The sequence below is a fragment of the Megascapheus bottae genome, chromosome 6, assembly GCF_031878675.1.
Source record: "Megascapheus bottae isolate mThoBot1 chromosome 6, mThoBot2.hap1, whole genome shotgun sequence".
Classification (NCBI taxonomy): domain Eukaryota; kingdom Metazoa; phylum Chordata; class Mammalia; order Rodentia; family Geomyidae; genus Megascapheus; species Megascapheus bottae.
The window spans coordinates 12728579-12751137 of record NC_143514.1 but is presented as its reverse complement, the minus strand read 5'-3'; the positions used below and the strand labels follow the sequence as shown (position 1 = coordinate 12751137).

At 41.1% G+C, this 22559-nt stretch overlaps 1 protein-coding gene across 4 annotated transcripts in view; it reads right to left on the bottom strand.

The window, feature by feature from the left end:
• Positions 1–22559, bottom strand: part of Cdc14a (cell division cycle 14A) — a 152396-nt gene that overhangs the window by 31918 nt on the left and 97919 nt on the right. For all 4 annotated transcript variants that reach the window (XR_016535909.1, XM_090334273.1, XM_090334272.1 and 1 more), the window contains 2 exons: positions 19528–19666; positions 1521–1680 (listed from right to left, as the gene is read on the bottom strand). Coding sequence is in view for 3 of the 4 variants with exons in the window: in XM_090334273.1 (XP_090190399.1) it covers positions 1521–1680; positions 19528–19666 (299 nt within the window). In the remaining variant the exon portion in view is untranslated. The remainder of the gene's footprint in view (positions 1–1520; positions 1681–19527; positions 19667–22559) is intronic.

Genomic DNA, 22559 nt, shown 5'->3' with positions numbered 1-22559 from the left:
GTAAGCCATACAGATGATAGTGATTTGTTACAGCAACTTGAATAAGCTGAGGCTGCATAGGAAAGCACATAACAATCAAAATAAATATTTATACTTAAAATTGGCATATCTTAAGTGTCCATAAAAATGCATTCCTTACTCTTCTGGAGATACGAGTTGATTCTTCTTTAGTTTAATAAGTGGGGGTCTAAACAAGGATGAGAATGAAGTGTTCTAAGTAGCAGATTGTCATTAATGCGATTGTAATAGAGAAAGCATGATAATCTTGCATGCTATGTTCCCCCAGATAAATCAATCTCTCTCTCTCTCTCTCTCTCTCTCTCTCTCTCTCTCTCTCTCTCTCTCTCTCTCTCTCTCTCTCTCTCTCTCTCTCTCTCTCTGCATGTTAGTACTGGGGCTTGCACTCAAGACCTGGGCACTGTCCCTGAACTTTTTCATTCGAGGCTGGTGCCCTACCACTTCAGACATGCTGTACTTCTGGCTTCTGGCTTTTTTCCTGTCTGGGCTGGCTTTGAACCTTGATTCTCAGATCTCAGCCTCCTCAGGAACTAGAAATTCAAGCGTGAGCCACCAGCACCCTGACTAGAGGGAGACATTCTGTTTATCTTTTCTGAGGTCAAAAATTCAAAGCCTTATTTACTTGAATTCACCCTGAAAAAAAAATGATCAGAGCCAGAAGAGAGAAAGAAAGAAAACAACACTATTCTAATTTAACAATATTAATCACATTAAAGTGTGAGCTCAGGGGCTAGGGACATGGCTTAGATGGTAGAGTGCCAGTCAATGAGTGAGAAGCATCAGATAATCAAGTCTGCATCCTAGTCTTGGTATATAAATACATAAAAATAAATGAATAAAATTAAAAATGTCAGTTTAGACCATCTCTCTTATCTTGTAGCACACCAGACTATACCACAAAGACAAGAAAAAGTCAACACTCTGAATGTGATGAAGATTTCCATTTCCTCAGGACAGATGAGTCAGGATGTGGCTATCCTAGGGTTTTCAAACCACTTTCCCCTACCCCCTGGTCCAGCCTTTGTCCTTGAAGATAATCCACTCACCCCATGACCAAACTATTTCTGCTTAAAAGAAAAAAGGGGTGGCAGGGGTTGTTGACTTGTCATTCATTCTTCCTATATTGGTTTGAGTCCAACCGAGGCTGAACTGACTGGAAAGCCTAAAAGCTAAAAGGACCAAGGGAAATAGTTCTGCTGGTAAAGTGCTTGCTTATTAGATACAATGCCTTGAGTTTAAATCTGGATATCTATTCCTATTTTCAAATAGAGAATTTGCTTATTCTAATTTTTTCCTATAAGAATTCCTCATCAGAATAGCTTTCTTAATGATATTTATTCTTTTAACAGGAGGCTTCCTTGCTCTGATGTGTACATAGATGTATCCCATGCCTAAAGTACTGGCTATCTGAGTGCCTCAGAGAGAAGAGACTGCCTGCTTTATTTATTCACTTGGGGGCAAATAACTGTTAAGGAGCTAGAATTTTGTTAAGGAGAACTTACCTCTCCAAATTTGTCTAAGGTTTGTACTTTGGGTAAGTTTCCAGAAATAGACATATCATCCAAACTAGAAAGAATTTTATTAAGACTTCCTTCACTGGATTGTCTGTTTTTCAATTTCGATCGGAAAATATCTCCTTGGACCCACAGCGATGCTTGTTTTCTGTGTGAGAGAGAAAGAGAGAACCAAAAATATGCTATCTTCAAAAAAAATACAAGAAGCATCTATAAATCAGACTGGAAAGATATCAAAGTTTTAGAAAACAAAAAGTTTTAGCAAAATAAAAATCTCTTTTTTTAAAAAACTGTACACTAAACACAAGCATCTTCCCACATTTGTTTGTATAACCTTACATATGCATTAAGTATTACGGACCTCAGAATAAAGACCATGAGCCCATCTGTCCATTAAATATGAGTTTGAAATCTGTAAGGTATTTTTCAGGTAGCAATTTTATGAGTAGGACATGCATGCTCATAAAAGATAACTAGATTGAACTTGACTTAAAAACATGGGTGAAAACGTCCAGAAAGAAGGACATACTAAAGCCACTAGCACAATGTTCATTGCAGTACTGTTTACCATAGCTAAGATATAAAACCAACCCAGAGGTCCCTCAGTAGATGATTGGATCAAGAAGACGTGGTATTTATGGGGCTGGGAGTTTTGCCTAGTGGTAGAGTGCTTGACTAGCATGTAAGAAGACCCGGGTTCAATTCCTCGGTACCACATACACAGAAAAAAGCCAGAAGTGGTGCTGAGGCTCAGGTGGTAGAGCTCTAGCCTTGAGAAAGTCGAAGGACAGTGCTCAGGCCCTGAGCTCAAGCCCAGGACTGGCAAAAAAAAAAAATTTTAAAAAAGAAAGATGTGGTATTTATACACAATGGAATTCTATGCTGCCATCAGAAAGAATGACATCACCCCATTTGTAAGGAAACGGAAAGACTTGGGGAAAAAAATCATATTAAGCGAAGCAAGCCAGATCCAAAGGAGCATAGATAGGCTCAATGGTTTCCCTCACTTGTAATAATTAGTAAAAACCCATGACTCTCCTAGCAAAGGATTACAGCTAGATACATAAGGTCATATAGGGTGAGGCTGAACGAAAAGATCTCCAGGATATGGAAACAAGAGCTTTATCTTGTGTGACTGTTATTCTTAATGTACTATGTTATTTCCCTTCTCTTTTGTTGCCCTTTGGTTAATCTCATATTGTTATTATATCTGACTCTATTACCTGGCATATTGTATATATGTTTATTTGTTTATTTGAAATAGCAAAGGGAAGAGGAGAAAACAAGATGATTAGAAGGGGTGGGGGAAGGGTAATGGGGACAAAAACACGAGAAGGGGTATCAATGTGTGAGAAGTAATGTACCTACTATCTGGCGAATGTAACTGTAACCCTTCTATACAGTACAATAAAAAAGTCAACATTTATTTAAAAAATGGGTGAAAGAACTTGAGTTACATGGATACAAAACATCAGCAGTGTGAAACTCAAAGCCCTCCAAAAGTGTGAAGACTGAATACCTACTTGTGTGGGCAACATTAAAAAAACTTCAACACAGAACTTTCTTTTTTTTTCTTGTTTTGTTTTGTTTTGTTTTGTTCTGTTCTGTTTTTGGCAGTCCTGGGGCTTGAACTCAAGCCTAGGCACTGTCCTTGGGCTTTCTCAAGGCTCTACCACTCAAGCCACAGCACCATTTCTGGCTTCTTCTGTGTATGTAGTGCAGAGGAAATGAATCCAGGGCTTTGTGCATGTTAGTCAAGCTCTACCACTAGGCCACACTCCTGGCCCAACATGGAACTTTAGAAACTAGAAACCTAGAAACTTGAGTCTTAACTGAGCACCAGTGGCTCACACCTATCACCCTAGCTACTCAAGTGGCTGAGACATATAAATCTTCAAGACTCTTATTTCCAATTAACAGCAAAAAAGCTGGAAGTGGTGGTTTAGCTGAAGTAGTAGAGTGCCAGCCTTGAGTTCAAGCCTCAAAACAACACACACACACACACACACACACACACACACACACCACAGAAATCAGTACTAAAATCCAAATCCAAGGTTTATAGCCTAAAGTAGGTTTTCTTTTGGTAAAAGTACATGTGTCTGAACTGAAGGGTTAATAGAATTTTTTATGAGCACAATGAAAAGCTGTTTCAATTATTAAACAATCCCTGAAATCTACCATACTACAGAAAAGAAGATTATTTGAATTCAAGTAAAATATCTGTTGAATAAAAATAAATATTTTTTAGAAATTCAAAAAGGTACATGTGTCTGAAATTATCTCTAAGTTTTCTTTTATTCAATATGATATGACTGCAACTGCTTACAGTGTTATCAGAAGATAAAATATGTAAGCAAAATAACCTCTGAGACTATTTTCTGTAAGCCAGAGTTTGAACTTAAAGACTGGCTTTTGTTTCATTGGCTTGTTTGGCTGGCATTCCACCTTATGGGGCACGCCTCTGGCTGGGTATTGTCACACAGACTTTTCACTCTAGGCTGGCTTTGAACTTCAAGCATCTGTGCATCTGTGTTCTGAGTAGCTAGGATTATAGGTGTGAGCCATCAGCTCCAGGCCTCACCATCGAGGTTGCATTTATTAATGAAGCCATCCCCATACATTTAAGATAAATTATACCGCAGAATATTTTTATTTCTATCTTATGCCACATGTACAGAGCAGAATTAAAATAAAAGTCGGTGCCAGTAGCTAGTACCTATAATCACTCAGGAGGCTGAGATCAGAGGGTTGTAATTCAAAGCTAGCCCAGGCAACAAAGGCCACGAAATTCTTATCTCTAATTAAACACTAAACTGTGAAACAAGTGGCAGAGCACTTGAGCACAGAAGCTCAGGGACAGTGCCCAAGTCCTTGAGTTCAAGGCCCAGGACTGGCACAAAATAAAATTAAATAAATAAAAAACAGCACTGTGTTGGGGCACAGTGGGTCACACCTATAATCCTAGCTACTCAAGAGGCTGAGATCTGGGGAATTACAGTTCAAAGCCAGCCCAGGCACTAAAGTCCATGAGACTCTTATCTCCAATTAACCATTAGAAAACCCAGAAGTGGTGCTGTGGCTCAAGGGTAGGTAGGTAGCCTTGAGCCAAGGAGCTCTGGGACAGCGCCCAGGTCCAAAGTTCAAGCCCCATAACAGAAAATATATATATATATATATGTATATATATATATATGTAGCACTGTGGTTCACCATGAGGAATATCAATGTTCAATGAAATAACAGACTTACCAAGGAGATTATGACAAATAAAAACTGAGTTTCTTAAAGCATCAGGCAGACATAACATAGAATTCAGATTTAGGTTTATTGTTTTATCATGGATTTTTTTTTTGCCAGTCCTGGGGCTTGAATTCAGGGCCTGAACGCTGTCGTTGGGCTATTCTCAAGGATAGCCCTCTACCACTTGAGCCATGGCACTACTTTCAGTTTTTTTCTGTGTATGTGGTACCAGGGAATCGAATCCAGGGCTTCAAGCGTGTTAAACAAGTACTCTACCACTAGGCCACACTCCCAGCTCTACAATTCAGGTTTATAACATGAGCAGAAAGGAATGAAAAATAAAAGCCCCCTTAAATGATTTACAGGGGCCTCAGAAAACAGTCCTTCTGCCCTTTCAGTGGGTTTATTCTCAAATCAGAACATTTGATGACAGCAACATTTTATATGTACATTTAAGTGTAGCCATATGCATTTGGCAATCATCCTCCAAAAATGTCCATTGTATATGATACAAAAATGCTTATGAAGCAGCCTTTGCAAGAGTGATACACTAAAGACATCAACTTACTAGATCATAGTACAACCATCAGTGAAATATTACACAGCTGCTTAAAAACCTACCACATACCTACACATAATGAAAAAGACACTAAATGACATATAATGAGTGAAAAAGACAAGGAACAGAGTGTACAAGGTATGATCATGTGTGTGTGTGTGTGTGTGTGTGTGTGTGTGCGTGCGCGCACACGTGCGCGTGCGCATGTGTGTCTGTGTGTCTGTGTAAAGGAAAGAAAGGAAGACTGGAGGCATTCATCATTCAAGTAGAACAGTGCCTGCCTAACAAGCATGAAGTTGAGTTCAAACCTCAGTACACCAAAAAGGAGTCAGATAATAGATGATAGAGAGGGACTGATAAATTATTGATAAAGATAAATGTTTAATAAAGATAGATTATAATAGATGACTGATAGAGGTGACTGATACAGATAGACAGAAAGATAGATAATAGACTGATTGAGAGAAATAGAGATAGATAGATAGATAGATAGATAGATAGATAGATAGATAGATAGTTTCAATGTTAACAAAAAGTTTACAGATATCTATAAGAATATACACCAAGACAGGGAAGGGGGAAATCAAATGAGCAGGGGGAGGGTGGGAGAGAAATGGGGACCATGTCATGAGAAAGGGTATCAATGTTTGTAAAGTTATGCAACTTCTATCTAGTGAATATAATGTAACCCCTCTATTAATCACAATAAAAAATAATAAAGAATATACACCAAGATATTAACTAGTTACTTCTGAGAATGGTGAGGAGGAAAAGTTTCATTTTCTACTATACACATCAACAAGTGTATTTTTTTAAACAACATGTTTGTTCCTTTTCTGGGGTGTATTTAAGTTCTTTTAAACTATGTGCTTATTCATCTTGTAAAAACAAATAAATGAAAGAGATCAAAAAACCTAAAAATCAATGAAGATCAAAACAGAACCAGGTTAGGAACCTTTCAAGTTATAGGTGATGGTGACAATATCTCCACACATTCTGAACAACACAACTTAACAAAGCCCCTTTCGAAATCAATGGAATAATGCAAAAAGATTTAACAACCTGGGGCTGGATGGCTACGAGACTTTGGTACTGGGGTTTGAACTTAGGGCTTTACAAATTGCAAGGCAGGCACTCTATCACTTGAGCCATGCTTCTATAGCTTTTAGACCTAGTTATTTTGGATATAGGATTTAACTTTTTGCCTAGGCTAGCCTGGACTTAGATCCGCCTATTTACATTTGCTGCCATAGCTGGAATAACATGTGCCCACACAGACATCCAGCTCTTTCTGCTGAGATGGAGTCTCACAGACTTGTTTTTTCCCCCTAATGTCATCCTTCAGCACCCCGGACAAGAAGTACAGCAAATTTCCAGGCTACAAAGAATAAATATTCAAAATACAGCTTTATTAGCTCTGTGAGTAAGCTTCACAATAGGACCAAAGGAGAAGGAGCCTCAACCTGGAGGATCAGAAATCCCCTAGGAATCTGGGGAGATATATTTCAGTCAATATGTATTTGTAGAGGGTCCCCTAAAATTATAATGGAGTTGAAAGATCTAACATTGTAACCACAGCAACATCACAGCACAGCATATCACTCACATGGGTAGTAATGGTGTAAACTAACCTGTTGTACCATCAGTCAGGTAAAAGTATAGTACAGAAAATATATACAGTATATCAGGCTTGATTTCATCTTTACATGTATACTACATATGCTTATATATCATATATAGTTAGATATAATACAATATGGTACATATAATATATATTTATTACACATTTGTATAATTCATTATATATTATATATAAATGCATTATATACTATATAATATATAGTATAATATAATATATATTTATTTATACATATATACAGGCTTTTATCATTGTTTTAGAGTGCCTTTCATCTACTTTTTTTTTTTTTTTTGCCAGTCCTGGGCTTGAGCTCAGGGCCTGAGCACTGTCCTTGGACTTTCTCAAGGCTAGAGCTCTACCACTTGAGCCTCAGCACCACTTCCGGCTTTTTTCTATGCATGTGGTACCGAGAAATTGAACCTGGGTCTTCATGCATGCTAGGCAAACACTCTACCATTAGGCCAAACTCCCAGCCCTACATTATTTTTTTTTAATGTCTTAAGTGGGGCACCAGTGGCTCATGCCTGTAATCCTGGTACTTAGGACACTGAGATTTAGGGAGTCATAGTTTGAAACCAATCTGGGCAGGAAAGTCTACAAATATTCCGTCTCCAAAACAATCAGCAAAAGGCTTGGCTAGTGGCATGGCTCAAGTGGGAAAGCACCAGCTGGGCAAGCAGGCCAAGTATGTGCAAGGCTATGAGTTCAAATCCTGAAACCACCAAAAGAAAAAAAAACCTACTGTAAAACACTATGTCACATAACACTGGCAGTACCCTCATACATCTTCCATTTACTGTGCCTCAACCTCAGCAAGAAGCCATGTTAGGTGACCATCCGAGTTATCTACAGGTCTCTGTGCACTCTATGTCACTTTGCCAGGGCTGTGAAGCTGCCTGGGTCAGGTCTCCAAATACTTGCCCATTCTTAAGCAATGCATGCATGTTTCTAGAGAGATAAGCAGGACATAGCCAGCAAAGAACATCCCCTAAAGCAAAGTAAACAGTGTGCACAGGCTGGGGAGATGGTGGTTTCAAAGAACACAGCATGTTCAGGGAACAAGATTGTTTAATTTGGCTTAAAGCAGAGGCCTTCAGAGAAGTGGGTGTGGCCAGCTCATGTTTATGAGGGACCCTGCTGACTGGGTGATAAGATTTAAATATGCTGCCCAGAATCAAGAGAAGAGGCTGTGGAGATCTTCAAGAATAAAATCCATCAAGTAGGGACAGAGGCAGAGAAGAATGGACCAAGAGGCTAAGTGCATTAAATCCCAAAATAAGTTACAAACTGAGAAATTTGCCAAGTAAAGGCTCTCCTTTGCTTGGTTTTTAAAAGATTCAATCTGTCCCATCTCTGGGAAGACTTGATTTGAACCTGAATATTAACGACGAAGGTGTCAGAGCCGATGTGAGTGTTGCTAAGTAGTGCAGAAGGCAAGCCAGCTCTACAGACAAAAACAGCCCTTCACATAAACACCTTCTTTGATGCTGAAAACCATAATAGCTTTTATTGTGGTGTCTGTTACTCCTTAAAACCTCCACCTCAAACAAAAGCAGTAAAACATGTATTTTTTTCTTCAGTATTTAGCGTTTAAAACTCACATCTTAGGAAGCTAACAAATCCATTGAAAACAAATCCTCTGAAATTTTGGTGTGTTTCCTCAGAGAATGTGTTATAACCATGGGCAGTGTGCTAACAGAACAAGGGCTCTGGAGTAACTTAAGGCTGGTGCTCTTGATTTGAACAGGGCTTCGCTAAGAGATGGAGCCAGGGTTGTGGAGATGGGTTCTGGTCCTATCCTGGGTCTGAATTGGGCAGGTTGGGGCTAGCCAAGTACAAGATATAACAAATGAACTAAGTTACCTGGCTCTGCATGGAACCAATCTAAAGTTGGAGCTGGTCTCAGTGGCTCACGCCTGTAATCCTAGCTACTCAGGAGACTGAGATCTGAGGATCAAGGTTCAAAGCCAGCCCAGGCACAAAAGGTCCTGAGACTCATCTCCAATATTAACCTCTAGAAAATGGGAAGTGGGGCTTGACTCAAGGGTAAGGCAGTAGCCTTGAGCTGAAGTGCCCAGGGACAGCACCCAGGCCGAGTTCAAGCCCCATGACCCACAAGAAAAAAAAGATAGAGTTGGTTTTCACACAAAGAATGGGAATTTCTTTGTGAAGATGTGTTCATAGAGCTACAGGGCAATGTAGTTTACAACCGTTGCTCTGTTATAAATACTTCTGGGTTTGAATCCAAACACCAGGAAAATTTGTGTGTGTGTGTGTGTGTGTGTGTGTGTGTGTGTGTGTGTGTGTACCAGTACTAAGACTTGAACTCAGAGGCAGAGTGCTTTTGCTTGGCTTTTTTTGCTGAAAGCTGGGGCTCTACCACTTGAGCCACAGCTCCACTTTAGATTTTTAAAATTTTTAATTTGTTATTGTTATTATAAAAGTGATGCACCGAGAGGTTAAAATCACATAAATCAGGAAAAGAAGACATTTGTGTTCACCCAATGTCACCCAGTTTTTCTCTCCCAGTTTTTCCCTCCTGTCTCCAGTCACAAGTTGTACAGCTCATTTTCAACCTAGTGTCCATTTCCTCTAGTTCATTGTGATGAAAGGCACATAGGCATTGTGCCTTTGTGTTCCTCCCTTAAGAGTCTCCCTGTGTGTGAGTGCTTAGACACTTCCAGGTTTGGGCTAGTTCTTTAGAGATAGTAGTGTCAAGGATGATTCTGGCTAGGATGGCTTCGAATTGTGCTCCTCCAATCTTAGCCCTCTGAGTAGCTGGAATGATGGCATGAGCCACCAGTGCCCCACTCACCTGCTTGAAGATTCCACCTCACTCCAGTTAGAATGGCCAGGATCAAGAAATCTAATAACAACAGATGCTGGAGGGGATGTGGCCAGGAGGGATCACTACTACACTGTTGGTGGGAGTGCAAACTCGTTCAACCACTATGGAAAGCAGTATGGCAGTGCCTCAAAAGACTAAACATAGAGCTCCCCTATGACCCAGCAATTCCATTACTTGTCCTTTACCCAAATGTCCAGAAACAAGGATATAATAAAGCCACTAGCACAATGATGTTCATTGCAGCACTATTTACCATAGCAAAGATATGAAGCCAACCCAGATATCCCTCAGTAGATGATTGGATGAAGAGGATATGCTACTTATACACAGTGGAATCATATGCTGCCATCAGAAAGAATGACATTGCCCCATTTGTAAGGAAATGGAAAGACTTGGCAAAAAATCACATTAAGCGAAGTAAGCCAGACCCAAAGGAACATAGGCTCAAGGGTTTCCCTCATTTGTAATAATTAGCACACATCTAGGACTGTCCTAGCAGAGGATTACAATAGCTCAAAATGTAAGTACAGAAAGGTCTTATAGGATGAGACTAAATGAAAGGATCTCTAGGATTTGGAAACAAGAGCTTTATCTTGTGTGATTGTTGTTCTTAATGTACTATGTTATTTCGCTCCTCTCTTAGGGTTAATCTCCTGTTGTTACCATGTTTGATTGTTTTAACTGACATATTATATACACATTTATTTGTTTATTTGAAATAGGGAAGGGAAGGGGAGAAAGCAAGATGATTGTGAGGGGTGGTAGGAGGGAAATGGGAACAAAAACATGAGAAGGGGTTTCAGTGTGTGAGAAGTAATGCACCTACTACCTGACGAATGTAACTGTAACCCCTCTATACATTATCCCAACAATAAAATTAAAAAAGAAGAAGAAGAAGAAAAAGAAGAAGGAGAAAAAGAAGAAGAAAAGAATCTTGAGGATGTCAGGTAGAAGACACATTTGGTTTCACTGTGATATTTTTAGCATAAGTATTTTGAAGTAAAAGGAAAATCCTGCATGGCTGCTTCTGCAAATATATAGCTTTTTTCAAATTTACATCCTAGAAAAAATTAAATATAAAACATCAGACAGTAACAAAAGAGAGGTCCAAAACCGCAAATGTATGAATTCATTACCAACTTACAAGAATGATAGCAAGCATCTCTTACTGGCAATTAAGATACAGAAGTTGAACACCTGATCATATTTTTCACCCTCAGGTGTGGACGACACATGACAGATTAGCTTTTTTATAGTCACAGATTACTAAAAAAGTTCTGATTGGCTTTTCACTCTGAAACAAAGAGTACAAATTCCTCTCACTTCTTTGGTTATTAGGGATGGCTGAAACGCTAACAGAAAACTTTTTTTAACCTTCTCCTTTCTTTCTTAATGAGCAAGTTAATTATTCATGCATTTGCGTCATCCTTGACTCTCCGGCTCTCATAGCATCTGTCAGTCTTCAAGGCCTGCAGTATTCCCAGTACCCATCCCTGCCTCTTACCCATGTCTAGATTAGGCTCCACATATGTTTCTGTCTCTCTGACCGATTGCAGTCTCCTTTTAGCCTCTCTGACTCCTATCTCCATCCATCTGATTCATCGCACACAAGTTTTCAATCCAGCCTTCCTTAAATAATACTTAGATCACACAATTCCCCACGTCAAATGCCTCAAATTAGAAATCCTGATGAATAAAAAAAAGTTTAGAATATATCCATGCTCATACTTCAGGTCTGTACCTCCGAACTTGGGACTGGTGGCTATCCTAGCTACTCAGGAAACTGAGATCTGAGAACTGAGGTTCAAAGCCAGTCCTGGCAGGAAAGTCTATGAGATTCTTATTTTTAATTAACAACCAAAAAGCTGGAAGTGGAGCTGTGGCTCAAGTGGTAGAGCACTATGAGCCTTGAGCAAAATAGCTCCAAGGCAGCACTCAGGTCCCGAGTTCAATCCCCATGACAGGAATACAAATTAATTAATTAATAATAAAGATCAACACATCCTACTGAATTTATAGGTTACAAAAGGTCAAAATCCTACAAACACTATGATTTAAAATAACACCAGCTTGTGTTCTGGTTCTGGAGTTTGGAGGTCTGAGAGCACTTTCACTGAGCTAAAACCAGTAGCTGGCAGGGTTGGTTCCTTCTGGAAGCTCTGAGGGGACAATCTCTTCCCTTGCTTTTCTCCACCCCTCCTGTCTGCCATATCCCATGGCTTGTGGACTCACTGCCTCCACCTCCAAAGTGCTTCACTGCTTCTCCCTCATCAGCCACACCCATGTCCCTCTTGTCAGGACCTTGACATTGTACTGGGCCCACGGAATAATGCCAGACAATGTGCCCACATCAAGGACAATCACTTCTGCAAAGTTTCCATGGTGCAGCTACTACAGCAGATCTCACATTGCACATTACAGACCTACTAAGTATCACCAAAACAAGGAACTACCGCCTCTCGCAGGAAGATGTACTTCACCCTACCATTTCCATGAAATCAAATTTAAAATCCTAACACATGCCACATAGTACAAAGTAAGGAAGACTGGATGAGAAGATATACCCAAAGCCAGATGCGGTGGCTCATGCCTGTAATCCTAGCTACCAGGAGGTTGAGAACTGAGGATCACGGTTCAAAGCCAACCCAGGCACTAAAGTCTCTAAGACTCTTATCTCCACTTAACTACTAGAAAACCAGAAGTGGTGTTATGGCTCAAGGGATATGGAGGTAGCCTTGAAGAATTCAGGAACAGCACCCAGGCCCAGAGTTCAAGTCCCATGACCCACAAAAAAAAAAAAAATACATACACACACACACACACACACACACACACACACACACACACACACACACCTGACTAGTTAGGAGCCTCAAGACTCAATTAACAAATATGAGGAGGAGTTCCTTGGTGATTTTTTTTTTGTGGTGCTTGTTTGCTTTTTTTAATCTGAGACTAAGACTTAAACTTGGTATCTGATGCTTTTCACTCATTGCCTGAGCCACGCCTCCAACCCCCTCTGGGATTTCTTTTTGTAGTCAATATTTCAGTCTTGGACTAAAAAAAAGACTGAAGAAAAAGAAAGAAAAAAAAAGATGGACACATATTAGAAATATCAGGAATGAAGCCAAGGATCTATTCTGAACATTCCTCACCCAAAACAGACTTCATTCCAAATCCAAAAATGCTCCAAAAATCTGCAACTTTTTCAGTAGTGTCATTGATCTTAAAAAGTATCAGATACCAAGCATTTCCAATTTTAGACGTTCAGATTAGAGGTGCTTACTCTGTAAAGTCAAGACATGCATTCCAAACTCTAAAAAACTCTAAGAGGTCTGAAACATTGGAGAATTCTAAAGAAGTAATACCAGTTTACCAGTTCTAGCTGGGTGTGGTGATGCGGGAAGACTGTGACTACAAGACTAACCTAGACTATATAGTGATTTCCTGGCCATCCCTCGGACAAGTGGAGAGTGGAAATTAAACACAACATTTTAGTTGGGGAGAATTAAGCACAAGCGATCTACCATCCAACATGGTGAGTAGAGTTAATTACATTCTACTGTGTACTTGAAAATTGCTACAAGGATAGATTTCAAGTGTTCTCGCTACAAGTAGAAGATAAGTATATGAGGCAATGCATATGCAAATATGTAAATTAGCCTCATTTAGCTATTCCATAATACATACATATTTTGAAACATGATGTTGTACACCATAAATACATATAAACTCTTTGCTTGTCAATTTAAAGCCCTAGTCAAAAGGGGAAAAAAAGTCATCAGAAAACTTTTTTTGAAATTATATTTATGTGATTTGCACTCTTTGAGTTCTTTCCTCAGATGGCTTTTTAATGGGCCCTTAGCATCACCTATTTAAAACTGCCTTCTCCTCACCCCTTATTATTTTCCCTGGTTTATTCTGCATAGTGTATGTCATCAGCAGAGAAGCTACCTGGTTTATGTATGTGTCTACTGACACTTCTGCCCCACCCCAATCACAGTGTGATTGGGGGTAAAATTAATTCTCTTTTACTGTAATTTCCCAGTTGCTTGCCTGATGGCTTTTAACAAATATTTATAGAAGGAAGGGAGGGGAAGAAAAGAGGAATCCATGCCAGCTGTGATATGATCAGAGATCTTCAAGAGCCAGGCAGACAGAAAAAAATTAAAGGTCACTGGGGGGAATGTGAAAGCTGTAGACAATTAAAATGGCAAACTCAACCACACATAAATGCTACAGCTCCTAGGTGGAAAGTTTGGCCCTCAGGTCATAACACTACCAGAAGATGGAAGACCCCTTTAAGAGATGAACCCTAGGGGAAGGGGTTAAAGTCATTATGGTGTGATTTGAGGGAGATTTGGGATTCTGGCTCTTCTTCTATCTCTCTTGGCTTCCAAGCCACAGCTTTGCTCCACTCACTCCCCAAAGGGACAAGTGCTTCAACATAGGCCCAAAAGCTTGATCATCTTGCGCATTCATTAAAGCAACAGAAAGCTGACAATACAGAAAATAATTATTCTAAAGTTAGTTGTATACGAATGCCTATATATATGTGTATGTATATATATATATATGGCTCCCTCTAAATGGTTTATTTTTTAATGTCTTCTATTTTGGTCAGTTGTGGGGCTTGAACTCTGGACCTTGGTCCTACCCCTGAGCTCTTCAGCTCAAGGCTAGTATTCTATCACGCTGACCTACATCACCACTTCCTTGGTTTATGTTTTAATTAGAAAATAAAAAGTAGACTTCTACCAAAACTCCGAGGAACAGCATGAGGAGGACAAAGGGGGTAAAATGGAAAAGGTTTCACACTCCATTTACTATGGCTAGAGAAAAGCGTGTGAAATCAACTTTCTGATTATTAAATAGCTGTAAGAGGTGAGGGAGGGCCGTGGGCACAGGTGACGAGCCTTCACAACCCTGAAGAGGAATGGAGTTGAGCTAGACGGGGTCCCCAGCTGCTGCCCTCTCCCTTCTCCATACGCTGGACCAGTGGACGTTCTGTGTCTCCTCCGGTTCTCCCTATCTCTAGAGGTCTCTGGCTAACACCTCCTACAGCTCCACACACACACATTTCCAACTGTCCTACTAGAATACACTCAACACTATGTGTTGCTCTACAGCAGGCCTCGCACCACCAAACGTGGAACATCGTCACTTTCACATTCAAGCAGGCGTCATGCAGCCAGGCACATGAACAAGCTACTTCTTTCTACTAACAGCAAAGGGAAGGTGGAGTGAGAGAACCCCATCCTTCCACCGATACAAGATTCCAAAAGAGGCACAAATCATCTATGGTGTGACAGGCCAGAATGGGAGTGAATGGAAGAAGACACTTCAGGTCTCCGAGATGCTGGTGATGTTTTATTTGGGGGAGTGACACAGGTATACCATGATGAAAAGTCACTGAACCTACATCTCAACCCACCCCTTCCCAGCATATTGTATTCCATCTGCATTACTTGTTTTTGCCTATTGCAAAATGGTCGATACATATCTATCTCAAAATTGTCACTTGCCTCCCAGCGTGAGACCCAGTTTAGGTGGTAGCAAAGGCTTGCTCCTTCTTGCCCTTTGGCTTTTAGCACTTGGGTCACTCTGCCAGCAGGGCATTCATAAAGAACACAAGCACAAGTCAGGCACTGGTGGGACATCTCTGTAATCCTAGCTATTCAAGATATATGAGGATCACAGTTCAAAGCCAGCCCAAGCAGAAAACTTCATGAGACCCTTATTTCCAATTAATCGTCAGAAAGCCAGAAGTGGAGTCATGGATCAAGTGGCAGAGCACCAACTTTGAATGAAAAAGCCAAATGAGAGTTTGGAGCCCTGAGTTCAAGCCTCAGAGTGCACGAGCGCGTGCGCGCGCACACACACACACACACACACACACACACGACTTCATCTCTCTCCTTTGAAGAAGAGCTGTTGAAATCAGAAAGCATCTAATTAAATTCTTCCTCAGCAATGTTACTCACTTCAAACCTGGCACTACCAACTGGTTTTCAAGCAGACACACTTTCCGGGGGACTTGTGACTTCATGATTCATGTCAACAGCAAAGTTCATGCCCTTGCTGGAAATGCTGAAATGCTCTGAGTCCGATGCTGAGTTCCCAAACAAGCCAACCCTTCATGCTTCCCAGAAGAGCTCTGACTTCCCTCACTGGGGAGCCGGGGTAGGGGGTCTACATGGGTTCAACTGTTTTGGAGCCCTCCTTGCAAACAGTGCTCCTCCTTTCTGTCTCCCCATCTCCACCCCCGATTTCCATCACATCATCTGCATCACAATTACCACAGAGATCACCCTGCATACAAATATGCATATCTGGTTATCTCATGATAATCACCACTGCTGCATCCTTGCCTGACACAGTATCACTCAATAAATACCTGATGAATGAATACGTGCCAACAAAACAATGTCTTTTGCCCAGCACCCCAGTGGCTCATGCCTGTAACACTAGCTATTCAAGAGTCTAAGATCTGAGGATCACACTTCAAAGCCAGGCTGGGCCGGAAAAGTCTCTGAGACTCTTATCTCCAATTAACCACCCAAAAGCCAAAAGAACTGTGATTCAAGTGGTAGAATGCTAGCCCTGAGCAAAAAGCTTCAGGAACTGTGCCTAGACCATAAGTTTAAGTCCCAGGACTGACACCAAAAAAGAAGGGGAAGGAGAAAGAGAAAAGGAAGGAAGGAAGGAAGGAAGGAAGGAAGGAAGGAAGGAAGGAAGGAAGGAAGGATGGAAGGAAGGAAGGAAGGAAGGAAAAAAGAGAAGAGAGGAGAGAGGAGAGAAGAGGAGAAGTCTTTTACTATGGGGCTCATCAAGTCCTGGGCTCAGGAAGTGGGGGGAAAATAACAGGACAAAGTCAGAGTCAAGCTCAAAACTTAGCAAGAGAGCTACAGATCCCTTCCCAAAAGGAGAGGGTCTAAAGCAAATCCAGGAAAGCCCACCAGCAACACAGGCCAGTGGCCATGCACATTCTATAAGAGGTATTGCAAACAACAAACAGTATCATGCCATAAACAAAAAAGAATCTGCCTTCTAGAAGGTTCTAATCTAAGCATGACAATGACATTCTTTTAAAACTGGAGTTCTACAAGTAGGTCACTCTGTGCTTTAGTGGGCAAACTATAGCATGACTCACAAAGAAGGAATTTTTCTACATTTCATAGCTTAGATATCTGTAAATGAACACCAAAATGGCTTTCTTCTGCCTACAGTGCTCTCCCCACAGCCCCAAATCCTCCTGTATCTGAGACAGGAAGGGGGAAGAGGCAGAGGAGGGAGGAGGGAGGAGGCATGGTGGGAATGGGCAGGAGCAGGAGCTGTGGCATAGGACATGCTAAGGAGCTACTGGGTAGCCTTCAGCTCATGGCCTGGGAGTTGTACCTCAGAGAGCCTGGGGTGTTCAGGGACCACCAGCCAGTGAATGTCCTTCTGACAATTCATTTCAAGATGGAGGAAACGACTTCCTTCTCTTTAATTGTGTCTGTCATGGGGCTTGAACTCTGGGCCTGGGAGCTCTCCCTGAGCTCTTCAGATCAAGGCTACCACCCTACCTCTTGAGCCACAGTGCCACTTCCAGTTTTCTGGTGATTAATTAGAGATAAGAGTCTCATCATCTTTAGTGCCCAGGCTGGCTTTGAACCGCAATCCTCAGATCTCAGCCTCCTGAGGAGCCACTGTGCCTGGCCAGGAAACGACTTTCAAGGGCATTTAATCAATGTGAGGAAGCAATTGGGACAATAGGCACCTGGTAGGCACACAGCCTCCAGGCTACCAGCGCTTGAAGGATACAACAGAAAAATGGCAGAAACTGGTGGCTGAATCTCATTAAGAATAAAACTCCAATGATAGAACTATTTTATTTGTACCTTTCAGGTTAAAAGAAAAAAAAACACTAGAAATAGCTGTCTTCTTAATGATCCCGTTCTTGACATCTTTTTCTTAAAAATTCATCATCCCTGGGGGAGGGGGGAAGGGAAATGGGGACCAAGAATGTGAAAGGGAATCAATGTATGGGAATTAATGCACCATTTATCTGCAAATATCATGTAACCCTTCTATTAATTACAATAAAAAATATATTTAAAAAAATTCATCATCCTTCATGTTTTCGTTTTGGCAGTATTGAGCCTTGAACTCAGGTAGGTCCTTGCATTTGCTAGACGCCCTGCCACCTGAGCTTCACTCTGGTCCTTTTTGGCTTCAGTTATTTTGCGGATAGGGTCTCACGTGTTTTTGTCCTGAGGACTGGTCTTAGACAGTGATCCTCCTATCTATGCCTCCTACATAGTAGGGATTCTAGGCATAAACCAGCAAGCCCAGAACAGCGCTTATTTTCTTATCAGTCATTCTTCTAGGTCTGACTTTTAATAAAGTACGTGATTCCTCAGGGCAGATTCCAATCTTCTTAATCATTTTGGATGCTAAGAGCTTACTTATGGCCTCTTTCTATGAAATTCATGATTACTTCTTTGTGTGTGTGTGTGTGTGTGTGTGTGTGTGTGTGTGTGTGTGAAAGACAGAGAAAGAGAGAGAGAGAGAGAGAGAGAGAGAGAGAGAGAGAGAGAGAGAGAGAGAGAGAGAGAGAGAGAGAGAGCGAGCGCAAGAGCACTGTTATGGGATTTAAACTCAGGACCACAGTCCCTTGTCCCTTATCTTTCTCTACTCAAGACTGGCATTCTACCACTTGAGGCAGAGCTTACACTTCAGGCTTTTTGCTAGAAGATGGGTCTCATGGACTTTCCTTTCTGAGCTGGTTTCACATTTCAATCCTCAAATCCCAGCCTCCTGAGTAGCTAAGATTACGGACATGAGCTACCAGCCAGCTACACTCTTTCCTTTCTCACTCACCTAAACTGATTTAAATTACTCAGGAATCATTATACAAGAGGAAATACTATGCAACCTGGGGCCATGGGCCATTCCGACATGAAAAGAAAAAAAATTGAGATTCAATATAGCATATATAGAAAACATTTTAAAGCTAGATGAAAATCAACCAGTACTAATTTCAACTCATTTTCTATCTAGTTACATTGATGGTAAGTTTTAATATTTTAAGAAACAACCACGTACCCCAAAAGATTGTGTCCTGGTGATCACATTTTCTACTAGTGGGCTGGGGTTGGACAGAAAGTGAAAGAATACATGTAAGTAAATGTGGTCATAAATCAGGCTGAATTCCTGCTCAAGCTGATTTCCTTCTTTGGTAACTTCTTGGCTGTATTCAGAAGTTACGACCTCATTAGCAGCTCAGTCATTCGCGAAGCTCAAATCTTATCAAATTTGTGACTGACCTTAGTTGTGTGTGTGTGTGTGTGTGTGTGTGTTTCATTCTGCTTTTAGACATGCAAACAAAAGAAAAAACTGAGAAGTGTCAAGTGGGATGACATAAGAAAATTGCACAGTAGCCAGATCACACATAGAAAGTGACAGGAAAAGGGTAGGCAGAGATGGCTCTGTGATGTTCTTCTGACTCTCACTTGATCGGAGAGATATAAAAGGTACAAAGTTAGTTAGAACACACTGTCAAGCCAACCACAAGAGATCAGAGGCAAACTTCACAATAACACAGCCATTCTGTAACCCCAGCTTGCCAAGATCCTGAGCCAGGAAACTGGAGGCAGGGGAGGGAGAGGGAGAGGGTGAGGATGGATCTAGGATCATGTGATCTGGAACTCATAATACTTACTCTTCCAGGAAGTGCTGCTGGGGTCCAATGATGGAACCTGGCCGGCAAATTCTGACCCAAGCAATGATTTCGGCATGAGTAAATCTATAGTGTTTCATTACGTAACAGGCGATCAATGTTCCTGTTCTTCCAAGGCCAGCTGGCAGGAGAGGAAAAGAGAAGAAAATCAAAGTGTAGCAAACATACCCACAAAAGAAGACTGAGGTTAGTTGGGCACTGGTGGCTCATGCCTGTAATCCTCACTACTCAAAAGGCTGAGCTCTGAGGACAACCATTCTGAGGCAGGAAAGTCCATGAGACTTATGTCTAATTAACCACCAGAAAACCAGAAGTGCAGCTATATGACTCAAAATGACAGCGATAGCCTTGAACAAAAAAGCTTAGGGACAATACCCAGGCCCTGAGTTTAAGCCCTATGAGCCACAACACTGAGGTTCAAGTATAATGATTGCACCAATGGCTTACATATATGTACATATATGCATGCATGTATGTGTGCATATGTATTGGCAATGATGGAAAAATCCGTGTTTGTATCCAATCAGTGGGAAAGGTGTGTGGGGGAGGAGCGATACAATCAAGGGACCTGATGACAGCAGACAAGCTGAAATAGAAAGGCCAGAGAGAGGGCCAGAGAGAAAAGGCAGAAGGTGAGGTGACAAAAGACAGGAAAACAAGGGTGACCCAGAGGGGCTAGGTTGCCACTGTAAAAGGGAAATATTGAATTAGGATGGCATTTCAAGTAGGTCATAAAGAAATTTAAAAGTGACCCATGAAGGTGGGACACCTATAATCCTAGCTATTCAAGAGGCTAAGATCTGAGGATGTGGCTCAAAGTCAGTCTGGATAGGAAAAGTCTGTTATTTCCCCATAATCACTTTAAAGCTAGAAATGGAGGGATGGTTCAAGTGATAGAATGCTAGCCTTGAACAAAAAAGCTGAGGACCTCAGGCAGACCCTGAGTTCAAACCCTAGTAACAGAGTACACACACACACACACACACACACACACACACACACACACAAAGAAGACTGATGCTTTCCACGTAGGACACTAATACAAAGTCAATTTCATCTGTGAAAATATTTGTCAGAAAGGAAAGCAGGAAAACACAGTGGTCTCATTTCTTCATGTGTATGAGAGATTTCTCTTTTTGAGGGGTCCTCATGTCACTTTTTCCTGGTGAAATACTAAAAGGACTTTTGCCCTGATCTTCCTGGCCTTTTGAATACAGTGTATTTCTGCAAATCTGGGACACCATCTCAACACTAATAGCTCAATATTCTCCATTACATAAGTTTAAGTAAGGGAAAAAATTACATGATATCATGCTATCAATTTAAAAACCCACTCTAATTTCAGAAGTGTTATAATATGAAAAAGGCATGTGGATAAATGTTTCACACCCCTTTTTACATGACTGCTTACCTTCGAACCTGTATTTTTTTCCTAATTATCCCCCAGTGTAGAAACTGGTACTTTGTAAAGTGTACATACACATTGCTTTATTAGGTAGGATGTGTATGTATCTTGTTTTCTTTTAAGTAGCTTTTTCCTCAGATCAAATATCAAGGAAAAAATAAAGCTGACCGGGCACAGTGGCTCACACCTCAAATCCTAACTACTCAGGAGGCTAAGATCTGAGGATTGAGGTTCTAAGCCAGCCCAGGCAGGAAAAATCATGAGACTCTTATCAGCAATGAGCCACTAGAAAAATCAGAAGTGGAGCTGTGGCTCAAAGTGGTAGAACAAAAAAGAGCTCAGGGACAGAGCCCAGCCCTGAGTTCAAGCCCCACAACTGGCTTCTTCCTTTAACATGAGGAGGTTATCAATAATTGGTCCTTGAGATCTACTGGTGTTTATCACCCCAGACACCAAGAGGACAACACAACCGAGCATCCTAGAAGGGGAGCCAGGGGTCCCCTAAGTTTCCAGGTCCCCCAGTCAGGGTCTCTGTCTAGAGGTCAGTGGCCTTTGTCATAGAAACCCTGTCACCTCCGCCCCTCTTCCTGAGCCAGGAGCTGTGCTGTGCCCTTGACGAGGATCTGAGTCCCACTCATAACCAAAAAGGTGGTGCAGAGAATTTTCCAGTTTCTCTGAAACTGAAGTTGCTTCCCCCCTTTTAAAAAGAGTCTATAATTTAATCTATAAAAAGAACCTATTTAGCACGCAATAGTTAGGAGCTCTTACCGCAAGTGAACAGAATAGGAACACTTCACTAAGTTTCTATAAAAACTTTAACAAAAAAAAAAAAAAAACAAAAAAAACATTAAGGTATCTGTAATTAAAGGGCTCCTGGCACAGCATGACAGAGGCTGAAAGTGTTCTATTTCTACCAAGTCAAACTCCAATTGTTTTATTGTTCTAACTAAAACATCCCTGTGGAACATCAATAATCACATACAAGGACAGCACAGTGATAACTGTGTTTGCATTATTTCTGCTAGAAAAATTCCAAACGTTCATAGCGTTCATATGTGTTTGAGTGTGTGTGTGTGTGTGTGTGTGTGTGTGTGTGTGTGCACACGCGCGCGCGTCTTGGACTAGGGCTTGAATTCAGGCCTTTCTCTCTCACTTGGCTTTTTTACTCAAGTCTGGCACTCTACCACTTCAGTCACAGCTCCACTTCCATCTTTTTGGTGGTTAACTGGACATAAGAGTCTTATGGGCTTTCCTGCCCTGGCTAGGTTTGAACCATGATCCTCAGATCTCAGCCTCCTGAGTAGGTAAGATGGTAGACAGAAGCCACAGGGCTTCAGAGAGCTGGGCTATAGCCATGTCTTTCATCAGCCACAAAGTAGACCCACATTTCGCCAGAATGACTTCACACCTTCCCAGAAAGTCAGTTTGTGGCTTGTCTCTGTTTTTCTTCTTCCTCCTCCTAGTTCAATTAAAATGCTAAGTGCTACTTGAATTCCCAGAAAATTAAGCTGACTTAATTAGGGCAGATGTCAAAATAATTAACAGGCCTATGGTAGATAAGTATGCAATTAAAAGCAATACAGCTGTAATTAAGTCAAAGGTGTGAACC